Source organism: Parasteatoda tepidariorum, chromosome 5 (genome assembly GCF_043381705.1).
Source record: "Parasteatoda tepidariorum isolate YZ-2023 chromosome 5, CAS_Ptep_4.0, whole genome shotgun sequence".
Taxonomy (NCBI): domain Eukaryota; kingdom Metazoa; phylum Arthropoda; class Arachnida; order Araneae; family Theridiidae; genus Parasteatoda; species Parasteatoda tepidariorum.
Genome location: NC_092208.1, coordinates 66,061,114 through 66,074,467, shown reverse-complemented (window position 1 = coordinate 66,074,467; position 13,354 = coordinate 66,061,114). Strand labels below are relative to the sequence as shown.

The window sequence follows — 13,354 nt, the reverse complement described above, 5'->3', positions numbered from 1 at the left end:
TGTTTAATGTAATTATTTTTGAAAAACGAAACCTTTTTTTAAGAATTTTTTTCTTTTAAAAGGTTTAACTTGAGTTGAATTTCATAAAAAGTTTAAATATTTCTGAATATAAGAAAAGCTTAGCTAATTTGATATAGATAGGTTGCCAAGTTACACATTAGCCCTAGGTCCCTCTATAGCTTCCTTAATCCAACCCTGATCAAAGTTGCTACGCAACAAAGTGCGTGTAAACATTTAATAAAATGACTAATATAAAAAAAAATTGAAAAAATTCTAAGTTTCACAGTGCAAATGTTTGAAATTTTTTAAAGTTTTTTTCTTAGCGTTAAATTTCACTGATGATTTCATTTAAAAGAAAAGAATTAAACTCTCATTTTCCAATAAAATTTCAGTTTAAGATGAACTTGTATTATACTGTGTTATAGAAAAACTCTTATAAAAAAATATTGATTACCATAAGAGAGAGGTTTCTGTGCAAATGTTTGAAATCACTTTCAATTCAGTGATATTTTGAAACAAAAAAAATCGAATTTTGAAATTAGATAATAAATCATGTAGATTTCCAATAGTGAGGAAGATTTTTTTTAACTGGCCGAGCCCTGGGCTGCTATCTCATACATCCCTAACGGCAAATCCAAAAATTTTCTTTCAGAAGAAAAAATTATTTAAAGAAAAGGGGAAAAAAATAAACTAAAATACTATTTATTTAAGAAATATTTGCATCTTTAAGCAAGTGTTAATGATTAGGAATAAACTTGTTTCTTTTAAATATTACTTTTCAAAAACACTTTTTCGCTTTAAACAAGATGAATGTTCTTGTTTTAGGCACTTCTTAAAAACTGTAACTCCATTTTCCAAGATCAAGAAAGATAGTAAGAAAATATTATAATTTGTGTATATATATATATACCTGTTTAAAAGAAATTTTAGATCTCCATATATATTTTACGGTTTCGATAAGGTACAAAAAATATCAAAAATTATGCTTTAAATGTATAATCATAAAATAATGTATAATCACTTATAAGTTTTATTTGCATGTCTTCATAAATTTCGTTAGACTATATTATTTCGTTTACATTAATTTGTGAAATTTCTAGTGCTGCCATCTGTTGGGTTCGTGGCTCACCTCCATTTCATTTCATTTTAATTAGTTGAGACTTAAAACTGAAAGCAGTGGTCGGAAAAACTGCGTTATTTTTCAAGTTATTTACAACTATATTATTATAAATACAGTTAACTACTGCTACAACTATTTTTTATTTATTGTGGTGACAATAAGCTGCTTTTGAAATGTAGTTACTACTTCAATACTTTTAGGAAAGGAACTTTGTTGGAGAACTTTATTTACATCCATGTTCAAAATGGTTTTAAATTTTGAGAAAAAAATGTCTTATTTATGTATGAGGAATGATTAAAAAAATATTTATTCAAGCTATTACGAGCTAATTTGTTATTCTAACCCATTTTTTGCGAATTCGTTTTTTTAACCTTCAACTTTCTATGCCTCTGTCAGCAGCAAATATTTAATTAAAGAAACGGTAGGAAATAATCAAATATTTACAATTTTGTAAGTGTTCAATAAGTTCTTATAAGAAATGAAGTATGTCGAAAATTACAAAAAAATATATATGTTCCTTTCCATTAAAATAAAATCAATTCATGGTACAGTAGGCCTTGGCATACTGTGTGCTGTAGCGCCACTGGGTTTAGTATTAGTTTAGTTAGAGGGATTCCAATTTATATTCTTTCCTCGGTTATATTGTTCAGACTCCGAAATTCAAAGTCCATTAAAAAATAAACTTATTTTTTAAAATTTTAATTAAACTTCTAGTTTTCATTGTCTCACAATACAAAATAAATAGCAGTTTAAACCATTTATTTTAAAAAAAATCATAGCTCCCTACATGTAAAAAAAAAAAAATTTAATTTCAATTTTGTGTTTTAAATATATTAAAAAATATTGAAACATTTTCGTTGATAAAAAGGAAAAATTTCTATTCAGTTCTTGAAACTCGAGATTTTACCTCACCATGCGATTTAAATCAAATTTAATTGGATGCCTCTGAACGACATCATGCATCAGTGGCTGGCTTCTGAATCAACAAAATGCCATAATTTACCTACGATGACGTCACTTGAAGGTACCCAATTATAGGTATTCAATTAAGTGTCTGAGATAAACTAATTTGCTTTGTGTTGATGCAACTTAGCCTTATCGAAAAAGAAAATGCAATATAATAAATTATGTACTCAACATATTGATTGAAGAGTAAAAGTAATTAAAACAACATAAAACAAAAAACTTTATGTCACTTTTCAGCAATAAAAAATGCAAAAACTATTTATTCACAAGTAAAAAGTAGACAATTTGATGCATATTTTGGGCAACAACAATAAAACATCCATAATTATTGTAAGGAAGAAAGCAACATGCATTTCTAATCGCGGACACTTGGCTAATTTTGAAACCAGAGTTCTAACAATACAATTAAGAATTCAACAATAGCTTTCTGTGCTGATGATGCATTTTAAAAAATCTTATTATTTACTGACAGCTTAAACTCTGAACCAATCTTTCGTTTTCATAGCCTTGAGATCTGCTTTCAAATTAGCCAAACCTTCTGGGGTGAGGGGAACCAGGGGAACTCGAGATGTACCAAAATCCAAAGGTGTGAGAATGTTCATGGCTGCTTTGAAACAAGCAATTGGCATTCCTAAAATTTAAAAATATATACGAATAAGTTTTAGATGCGACGTTTTATAATTAAATTATTAAAACATAGTACAAAAAGCAAATGGTTACCATGTCTGCATATCCGTTCAGTAGCATTCATTATTTCTCTCTAAAGTTGGACAGAGAAAGCAAATATATAAGAAAATGGACATGTTATATTTAAACCAAGCAAATAAACAAAATTTAGTTATTTTTCTGAAACTTTTTGTTTTACGTACAATACTTATTAATGTATGCATTAAATTATACATTTTTTTCTTACTGAATTCAGCATCTCCATGCTAAATATTTATAAAACGTAATAATTTGAACTATAACGAGAAGGAAAGTAAGAGATTCCGCTCATATATTGGAGGACAAAAGTATCCAGCGAGAATATTTTTTTCGCTTTTTGATTTTTCAAAAGAGTGAAAAACAAATAATTTTTCCTTTTATTTAGTATTATAATCACGTTTAAATAATATCACGCTATTTTTCATTTATTGTTAAATTTTGATACACTTGTAAACATAAAAACTAAAATAAATTACAATATTTTCATGTTCAAAAGTATCCGCGACCATATTTTCTTTTTCTGTTTTTTTTTTGTTCGATGTGAAAACAACAGTAGATATGCCACCATAATCTTGTCAATCCTAATTTATATGCCATCATCCAAGGTGGCTCAGGAGATGGAGCGTTCGCCTCCCAAAGAGGTGCTCAGGTTCGAATCCCAGCTGTGGCTGGTTGATACGAATTCTGCTCCCGACTAGCACCAACTACAGTGCTGACGTAAAATATCCTCAGTGGTAGACGGATCATGGGTTAGAATTCCCTTGCTTTCAGGCTAACTGTAAGAGGTTTTTCTGGTTTTTTTCAGTGGGTTAGTTCCATATAAAAGTCCTCCACGAAGGTTAGTTAGTCCTAATGATTGATCCAGAAGTTCCCTTGTCTTCTTGGGCGGGTTCAAAATTACAAGACTGCAGAGATGAACATTGATAAGCGTAAACTCAGAAATTAGTCGGCTGTTCAATATTTATGCCATAAACATTAAGTTTTCATTAACGTAACTCACATTATATGCAAACACGCATATCTTTAATTACGATTTTAAAAAAAAAGGTAACGAAATCATCGTAAGAAGTAAACCGCAAATGATCTGGCTGCTAATAATCGAAGTACATATGGTTTAAAAGTTAGTCTACAAGTAGCAGATCACAAAAACAAAGAGAAAGGGGAACAAAATAGAAAACGCAAATCAGAAAGAATGCAGCTCAAATTGCACTGAAGTTACAAAAAGAAGGTGTTGTAAATGTGCGTCGCAGTACTGAAACAAGACGTTGATATGATATTGTATTGCTAATACAAACAGCCATTAGGAAAACAAAAATTAAAAAAGAAAATCAGAAAGCTAGTTTACAGTTTTTCACAGACCACTAGAACCAGATCGAGAATTGTTAAAAAAAAAATTATGTCTTTCTCTTGTAGACAAATTCAGTTTTGTCGGAAAGTATGTTCAATGCCCGTCAACAACAATAATTATTTTAAACTGACAAACATAGTAAATGCAAAGTTATGGTTTGTTGTCTTTCGGATCAAGAAGTAATGCAAAATGGATAACTTTTGAAATTATGTAACTGCATTATGGATCTTCTTGTATCAGTATTAACTTAACAATCTACTGATGTATGTAGATCACATGATGTCACAAAATTGAATAATAATGATACGGAATTTAGAATTTCCGTTAAACTGTTACCATATGAGCGAAAAATAACCAAATTAATGATATAAATACAATATACAGTCAAACTCACTACTGTCGAACCCTGATTCAACAAAAAATTGGATTTAGCGAAAAAAATCGAAAATACTTCGAGCAGAGTTCGCTTCTAATGAACAACCCCGGTTTGAACGAGAAATATTTTCGCGATTTATAAAATTTCTATGTATCCCCACTTATCCAGGTTAGCTAATCCCTACTTGAAAAAAATTGTTTAGTATTTAGAAGACAATTTAAAGTTAGTATGAGTCGTAAATTCAGTAAACCTGTGAATTTTTTACGAAAACAGGGTTGGCGATGTTTTTCATTTCCATGAGTCTTATCCTAACACAACAAAGAGACAATAAGACAGATCATATCAAAATAACTTACTTCCTTTGTACTGTATGGAAATAACAATTAAAGAAAATATTTTATTTATAACTTAATAAGTCTTGTCCCGAACAGCAGTTCTGCAGTTTTTTTTTAAACTAGCCTGTTTTTTACTAGCACTCGGTTATAACGCAAAAATATATCGGTTGCTTCAGGCTCGCTATAAGCAAGTTCGACTGTATCTGGTTTTATTACCAGAATTATTTTTTTTACCAACACAAATGTTTTTTCCATACAGTAAGGTAATTTTTAAAAAAATTTATCCGTGTAAGAAAATAATTTTTAGCCATAAAACATAACTATTTTTTTTTTCAAAATCAAACTCACATTTGCTCGCCGGGCTTCTTCAATATCACCTCTGTGGTATGCGTCTAGAACACGTTGAGATAGTAGGGCCATCATATTAAATGTACCACCAATAGCTGCTGTTCCGCCGCATGTTATGCATGGCAGCAAAACCTAAAAACAATTAAAATCAATTTATTGAGAAAAATTAAACTAAATATTTACATTTCTGTGCCTAATGATACAATTTCTTTCGACTTTAAACAAACAATAACTTTTAACAAAATTTAACTGAATTCAATGGTAATAACACCGACAATTTTTATAAATTAAGTTACCGGGTAAATAATAATTATTTCGCTTTATTTGATGCCTATTTGACATGCAAATTAAATGAGATAGCTTCACTATCTGTGCATACATATAACAGTAACGCATGTAGCTTATTTTGCTCGCAGTTACTTAATATTATGCTTCATTAACCCTCCAAGCGGTGAGCTCTTGGGCAAAATTAAACTTAAATTTCGCTGCTGTGCAATGATGTCTCATCGAATAATATAGTGAAAACTGATTTTTGATGTAGAAAACTTTGAAGCTGGATGCTGGAAAAAAAAGCAGGATCTTATAAAGGATTAATTGATATGTGTTTTATGTGCACATATGTTAATGTTACAGTTTTCCATTTTTGCTTCGTAACTGCTATGTGTGCACGCAGATTTTTACCTTATATAACTCATATTTAAGACATAAAATATACTAGACGGTAGAATTCTGCTTGATTACATACATGCAACAATAATGCATGAAGTTTTATTTGTACGTAGTTTTAAATATTATACTTCATTAATTTACACTTTTCACGCGTGTTTTCTTAATATGTAATACAATAGTTTTCCAGTTTCCTTACGTTATTTTTATATATACATATTTTTTTGATAATAGTTGTAGTTTTTTTTTCCGCAAGTGTGTTTAGTACTCCTTTTATTTTTCATTAATTAAATAAAAGAATAAATAAAGTTTAATAGGTTGCTTAATTACGTCAACACACAATCGGAAAAGGAAAAAAGAACGAATCACGTTTAATTATTTCTAAGAAACAGATTTTTATGAATAAAAACTCCAAAAGATTAATAGTTTAGAAAAAATTAAAAATATGACTTTACTTTTTTTTTTCTTTTTCTTTTTTTTTAATTTTTATTTCTCAAATAAAATTTTATCACTTAAGTTCCGGATTTTGACACTAAAATGCGTAGTTTAACATGTAGCTTAATATAATAATTTTAAAACTTAAATTCAGTAGTTAAAAATTACTTTTTGAATGTAATATGTAAAAAAAGAAAAAGAAAAAAAAATTGTAAATAAAGAAAAATATTTTTTTAGATTGATGCAATTAAATGTGTAGTTTAAATACGGTTAGTAATAATTAGTTAACCCAGTAGTTAAAGAAGTTAAGCTTAGTTAGTTGCTCTTAATCACAACAAGTGTAAATTTAATTTATTATACGAGTTCCGAGAAAAAAAATCCTAAAATATTTTAATTTCAAATTTTTTGGATCCTTTTGAAGAAAATTAATTTTAGAATACCGTACCTCGTCAAAACCAGTCAGTACTTTGAATGGCTCCCCAGGAAGATTATGACATCTCATCAAATCCAGTACATCAGTTGATGTGAATTTCGCTCCACAAAAATTGGGAATTGCTGCGCGAGCCTTAGGTAATAGTTGACTGACATTGACTGAAATAAATAAAAATTAATACAATAAATTTAAAATATTTTCATTAAGTAGAAAATGTAAAAAAACCAATTAATACAATAAATCTAAAGATTCTCATTGCATAGAAATTGTAAAAAAAAATCTATTTTTAATAGTGCTCTATATTTACAGTAATATTTTTAGAGTTCATAAAAATTTAAAACCTAAAATAATATATAGAAATTGTAATAATAGAAATTGTAAAAAAAATCTCTTTTTTTAATTGTTTTTAATTTTCAGCAATATTTTTAGAGTTTATTGAAATTTAAAACCTAATAAAAATATGTATAGCTATAAAAATTAATGCAAATTTGAGCATTTTCATTAAATAGAAATTGAAAAAAAAGTTAATACAATAAATTTAAAAACTTTCTTTAAACTACAAATTGCAAAATTTGCAATTTAATGAAATTTTATTGCAATAAATTGAATTAAAATTAAATTAATTGAAGAGAGACGAAAATTGTGGAATGAATTGTGGACATGAATGAATTAAATTAATTTTATTTTATTTCAAAAAATCCTTTCTAATATTGTCCTATATTTACAGTAACATATTTGGGGATTATTAAGATTTAAAACCTAAAGATATATGTAACTATTAAAATTAATACAATAAATTTAGAAATGTTCATAAAATAAAAATTGTAAAAAACAATTAATACAGTAAATTTAAAAACCTTCATTAAAAAGAATTTATAAAAAAATTCCTTTTTAATAATACTTTATTTTTACAATAATATTTTTAGAAATTATTAAAATTTAAAACATAAAAATATTTAAAGTTATGAAAATTTATTGATTCGTACAATATTAAATGCATAAATCATTAAACAAATGTTGCTATATAAGATTATACATAAAGTAATAAAGGGGGTTCTATAAGGCATACATCAATAATGCTAAAACTGACCTTTTTCGATGTACCTTTTAAAAGAAACTACTCATGATATCGAGAAATGGTACATCAAAAAAGGTTGGTTCTAGCATTATTGTTATAGGCCCTACCAACTCCCTTTAATGGTAGCTATAAACCAATAATAATAAATAGAAATAAAACATTATTGGGGAACATGGGGATTTATTATTAAATATCACATATAGTTGAAACTTACGCCTACTTCGTAGTGCACCATGGTTGCAACCAACAGAGAATTCACTTTAAAACTGATTTAATTTTAAAAATTTTATTGTTAAAAAGTTTGCAAAAAGAATTACTTACTTTCAACATTTGAATATGAAGGAATGTGATAGAGCATCAAGGGTAAATTAGGGGCAGCATCGGATATGCCTTTGAAATAAGCAATAAGATCATCTAAAAATGAAGAAGAAAGAAAATTATACACACTTAAACACTCCATAAGCATTTTTATGAACAGTTTCTTAATTCGTTTTATGGAAATAGCTCATATTTTTAACAATAGATGGCAGCATCAAATTTTCAAATTCAAATTTTGGTACTCTTAGTTCCTAACGTATCACTCTACAAATTTAATATAAAATAAAGGAATGATTTACTGACACACATTCTCCAATTTTAAATATAAAATTCTGATAATACATTCGTAATCTAAATTAAAAGTATTGTTTTTTGTCTTAATTTAAATACAGCTAAAAGTTTTTATTCTTTTTTTTTTCTTATTTTGGAGAAAGAGAAATTTAACTAGATACTGAAAGGGTGTATCCTAAACACCATTGTGCTATAGTTTTAAAATCCTTGATGAAATTTAATTCCTGATTTTATTAATTATAAATACCAAGTGCTATCCAGAATTTAAACAATATTAAAACCTGGAACTACAGTAAGATTTAAAATTACTCAAAATTGGCTAAGAGTTTGACACATTAAGTTATTCTAAAAAAAGCAATTAAGTGAACCTTTCTTTCAATTTCATCTCAGATTAAAAATTAGAAAAAAGTTAGTACACTAAATGATCTTGACTAATTCAGATTAACTCCACATTTTCTTTTTATTTCCAGCATTTAAACTATGAAATGTATCATTAAATAAATCAGGAATAACTCAATCAAAAACTTAATGGTGCAACTCAAAATTTTAAAAAAATAAATAAATAAATAAAATGAAAAAATAATAAATTAAAAAAAATAAAGATTTAGAATTCTGAAACTGATTTTAGACTTGAGCCTTTGAAATTTGACTAAATTTTATACATTAAATAAATTTACTATTAATAGTATTTATCGAAACTATATCATTCACTTTCATCCCACTTAAAAGAGAAGATAATATTTTTTCTTTAATCTTTACAAAAAATTACCTCAGAATTCAGATAATAAAATTCAGATAATTTTTTTTTTTTAAGGACGTTGTTTAAATTTGGTTTCACGATTCGTAAACTTATTTGACAAAGATTCTAAAAATTCAAAAATTATAAGTGCGTGGAATATTAAGAACACTTTGTAAGGTGTTATAAATTTTTACTATTTGATAATTTTAATTGTATTCCACTTCGACTAATAATAATGCTGTATTAATTATTAAAATCATTATATGGCATTTTATTCAGTACTTTTTTCTGATGCTTTATAATTCGTCTATGAGTTTCGTCTATGAAAATAATGCGGTTGAATTTAAATATTAAATCAAATTTTGTCTTCTAATCAAAAAGTTTTGACTCTTTATTCACGAATTCGTGATACTATCTATGCATAAGTAAATATTTTCAGATCCTTCGTAAAGAGGGGGTGAGCTGGGCATTTGATCTCGCATTTCTAGAACTCTAAATACCCCGAAAAATATTTTAATAATTGTCAAAAATTTATTTCTAATTTATTTTCTTAGTTAAAAAGTGCAAAAACTTGCTTTTTATTTTATTATATTATTGAAATAGAGGAAAGAAAAGAAAAGATTCACCACATTTTTAGGGTTGCTCTCACAAACACACATAAATTCATATAAATAAACCATATCGAATCCGAAAGTAAGATTTATTTACATATTTTTAGATTATTCTTAAAACTTAAAAAAGTAAATAACTAACTGTAGTATAAAATTTGAAGGCCAAAAAGTTTCAAGTCATTCATTTCAGTTATTTTTAGTTATATGTAACTTTCAATCTCAAAATTCCTACTTTTAAGGGTATATGAAATAAAAAATTAAACTGTAAATTTAATTATAGTCCAAAATTTTCTGGGAAAAAATAAAAAATATTTCAAATGATTCGTTTCTGGAAATTAAACTCAAAAATTTTTAAAAAAAATTTTAGATATATTATTGTTCAACAATATAGGAAAATGTTTTTTTTTTTTTTAAATTTTATTTTAATGACGAAACAACACATAAAAACGCCAGTTACAGCGGTGTGCAATGTGAAAAAAGAACGCTATTTCAACAATGTAACATTTAACATTTTTTTAAACATACTTTTTAAACATTTGAAAATATTTTCTAAAGACCAATATTTCCTTTACTACTTAGTAAAATAAATATTGGTCTTCAGAAAGCTCGTTAAAAATGTTGTAATATATGTTTAAAGAAAAATTATTACATTAAATCTTGGGTAATAAGTGATTCATTTTTCTTAGAGCACCGCAGAAAGAGCTAAGTCTATTGACGATTCTGAATAGTTGAATAATGCGATATTTATTTTGTTGTCATTTTCTAAAGAAGGTTTCATTTGTCGATAATATAAATAACTTCAGTTTGCATTGTCAACGTTTGAGTAAACCCATGTGAATGTTATTTCTATTTATTCATTTCATTTACATTTAACCGTGACATAAAGCAGCTCTGACTGTTTGTGCATCCGTGATATTTATCAATATTCATCTCCTTTGTAGAACCTATAACTAAACAGAAAAAGGAACTATTCTGAATCGATTTCATGCAAAACTATAGTATATTTAATAAATTTCAATATTCCTTTTCCTCAACATAAATTATATTTTAAAAAAAGAAAAAAGCAGCTTTTTTGATAAAACCTTCTTTTACAAAAGTTTAAATCATAAAACGTTCGAATCTAATAAAAATTGTCCCTGAACCGCCAAGAAATTGAATTTATTGACCTTGATTTTCAAAAACAATAAAAACACTTGACTTATAGATAACAGATTCTAGACTCGTTCAACAAGATTTAAGATTAAGTTATCTCCCACAGCCATAACCTTTCGACAGAACGTTCTAAACAAGAATAAAAATTTATTCTATTTACCTGTCTACCTGATTCTACATCAATCAAAACTGAAATTAATGCCGGCTAAGAAATAAAATGGTGTTACTTTCCATACCATCAAAAAGAAAGTTATTTGAACTTCTCAAAGAAAATTTATCTTAATCAAAATCATTAATCTTGTTCATAATAACGATCATAAGTAAGGATTTTAAAAGAGCCGAAGTTGAATATTAAACAGACGTTTAGTTTTGACCTTACCGTCGCTTTTGGGTTTGTAGAACAAAGGAGGTAACGATGCTAGAGCTGTAACACCAATCTTTTCTGCATGGCGAGCCTGTAGATAGATCAAAATGTATCAGATAGATAGACAGTGAATAGTTTGTCTGAAAATAATTATAGACAATCGCTAACTAGAGTTATTTTAATGGAAGGTACAATGCTAGTAATGGAAAATATGATTGATTAGTATGAATTTCATTTGTCAATCTATCGATTATAGCTGTCAATTTTGTGACAGAATGCCGTAAAAATGGCAATAAAATGTATCAAGAGAATGAAAACCAATTATTATAAAGTGCTTGGGTTTTTTTTTTTTTTTTTTTTTTTTTTTTTTTTAATTCACCAAATTTACTGAGGTATGAAAAATGGTATGGGTTGAAGAAATGGGAATGGTATGGTATGAGGTTATTTTTCTGTTTTAAGTTTTGAAATTCTTTTCATTGCATTTTATTTTTGCAAAAATCAACAAATTTTATTTTCAAGTGAAAACATTTTGGGGTTTTTTTTTTAAATAAAGCGAAATATAAAGCTAAAAAATTAATGAGTAAAAATATTCAGAAAGAGTTTAATTTTCTAAATCTGTCATTTACTAGCGTTTCTACGATAATTTATCAACAACAAAAAAGCATGTAAAGAAATTAGTAAAAAAATCACTAGAAAAGCAGTGGCGCTATGCAAGTTAAAAAACAAACGAAAAACATTCGACGCAAAATTTGGGAGCTTCTTAAAAAGCCTCTAGAATCAAATTAATTTAAAGCAGTGTTTTATATCCAGTAACATTTCATTGTACTTGCTTAAAAGGAAGTAGAAATTGGCTTCATCTTCTCGTGGAAAAACAGTAATTTTAAACTACTTGTAACTCTCTCTATATATTATGTATTATTTCATAACCGGTGTTGAATAGTCGACCAAATTCTGAGTTTATGACTATCAATGTTCAACTCCGTAGCTTTGTATTTTTGAACTCAATCCGGTGGATAAGGGATCAAGCTTTGAGACAAACTAGTTTTCGTGGACTTTTTGATGGAAATAACCTTTATTTGCGTTACATGGGGAGGAAAAACTCACACGGTTAGCCTGATTGCTAACCATGTGAGATTCTACTCTAACTCATGTACCTTCTACAACTGAGGATATCTTACGTCAGCACTGTGATCGGTGTGAGCCGAGAGCGAAATTCATATCAACCAGCCACAGCTGAGATTTGAACCTGGCTAACCTCATTGGGAGGCGAAAGCTATATCTCCTGAGCCTCCGCGATTCTAACTCAATATAGAGTGTTGCATGACGAGAACCTAATATATGTATTTTTAGAATCCTATTAAACATAAAGTAAAACAATTACATTAAACTTGCTAATTGATATTTTAGCGAAGAAAAACAAAAATGCTACATCGAAAACAAATGAAACACTATTGAAGATGGCAGGGCAGAAAATCAGCTGCTTAGTTACCAGAAAAACAGAGATGTAAGAAAAGATTGTAAGAAGTAGCTTAAAGTTTACGGCATCAAACGAAACATGTGACAATATTAGAAGTGATAAATTGGATTGCGTTTTTTCTCAATTTAAAATTTTTGACCTCGAATGTAAAAACCTTTTTGACGAGGATTTTAAAAATAAGTATTTTAGGTGATTATAAAAACACCTTTTGCATTTTAGAATGAGCAAAAAATAAATACGAGCTACAAAGTATATCTCTAAATAAAACTTTAGCTGACACTTTGGGTACTTACTTAGTGAAATAAATTAAGTATATAATGTATAAAAAAAATTTAGAAATAATTTTTCATTCCAAATAGAAAGAAAGCGTTAAGAAAATCAGAGTTTAACGCTCAGTTATTCCAGCTTCCTCCTTAAGTTATTTAAATTTATGTATATATCAAAATAATTGTTCAAAAATTCAAATTTTCGAACATTTATCTTGAAACAATCTTGTATATTGACTTTCAAGTTGAACTTCATAATCATCAATCTGTGAGCAAAGAAAAAGAATTGTAATATATCCCTAGCAGAGAAAGAATTATAATTTTAT

The 13,354-nt window shown here is 27.4% G+C and overlaps 1 protein-coding gene and 1 long non-coding RNA gene across 7 annotated transcripts in view; one reads left to right on the top strand and one right to left on the bottom strand.

The window, feature by feature from the left end:
- Positions 1-13,354, top strand: part of LOC107447262 (uncharacterized) — a 163,909-nt gene that overhangs the window by 11,603 nt on the left and 138,952 nt on the right. The gene's annotated exons all lie outside the window — the stretch shown is intronic.
- Positions 2,317-13,354, bottom strand: part of LOC107441033 (N-acetylneuraminate lyase) — a 37,253-nt gene continuing 26,215 nt past the window's right edge. For all 3 annotated transcript variants that reach the window (XM_043050258.2, XM_071181553.1, XM_043050257.2), the window contains 6 exons: positions 11,301-11,376; positions 8,132-8,224; positions 6,745-6,890; positions 5,199-5,330; positions 2,807-2,846; positions 2,317-2,717 (listed from right to left, as the gene is read on the bottom strand). In XM_043050258.2, the coding sequence (XP_042906192.1) occupies positions 2,560-2,717; positions 2,807-2,846; positions 5,199-5,330; positions 6,745-6,890; positions 8,132-8,224; positions 11,301-11,376 (645 nt within the window). In that variant the 3' untranslated portion in view covers positions 2,317-2,559. The remainder of the gene's footprint in view (positions 2,718-2,806; positions 2,847-5,198; positions 5,331-6,744; positions 6,891-8,131; positions 8,225-11,300; positions 11,377-13,354) is intronic.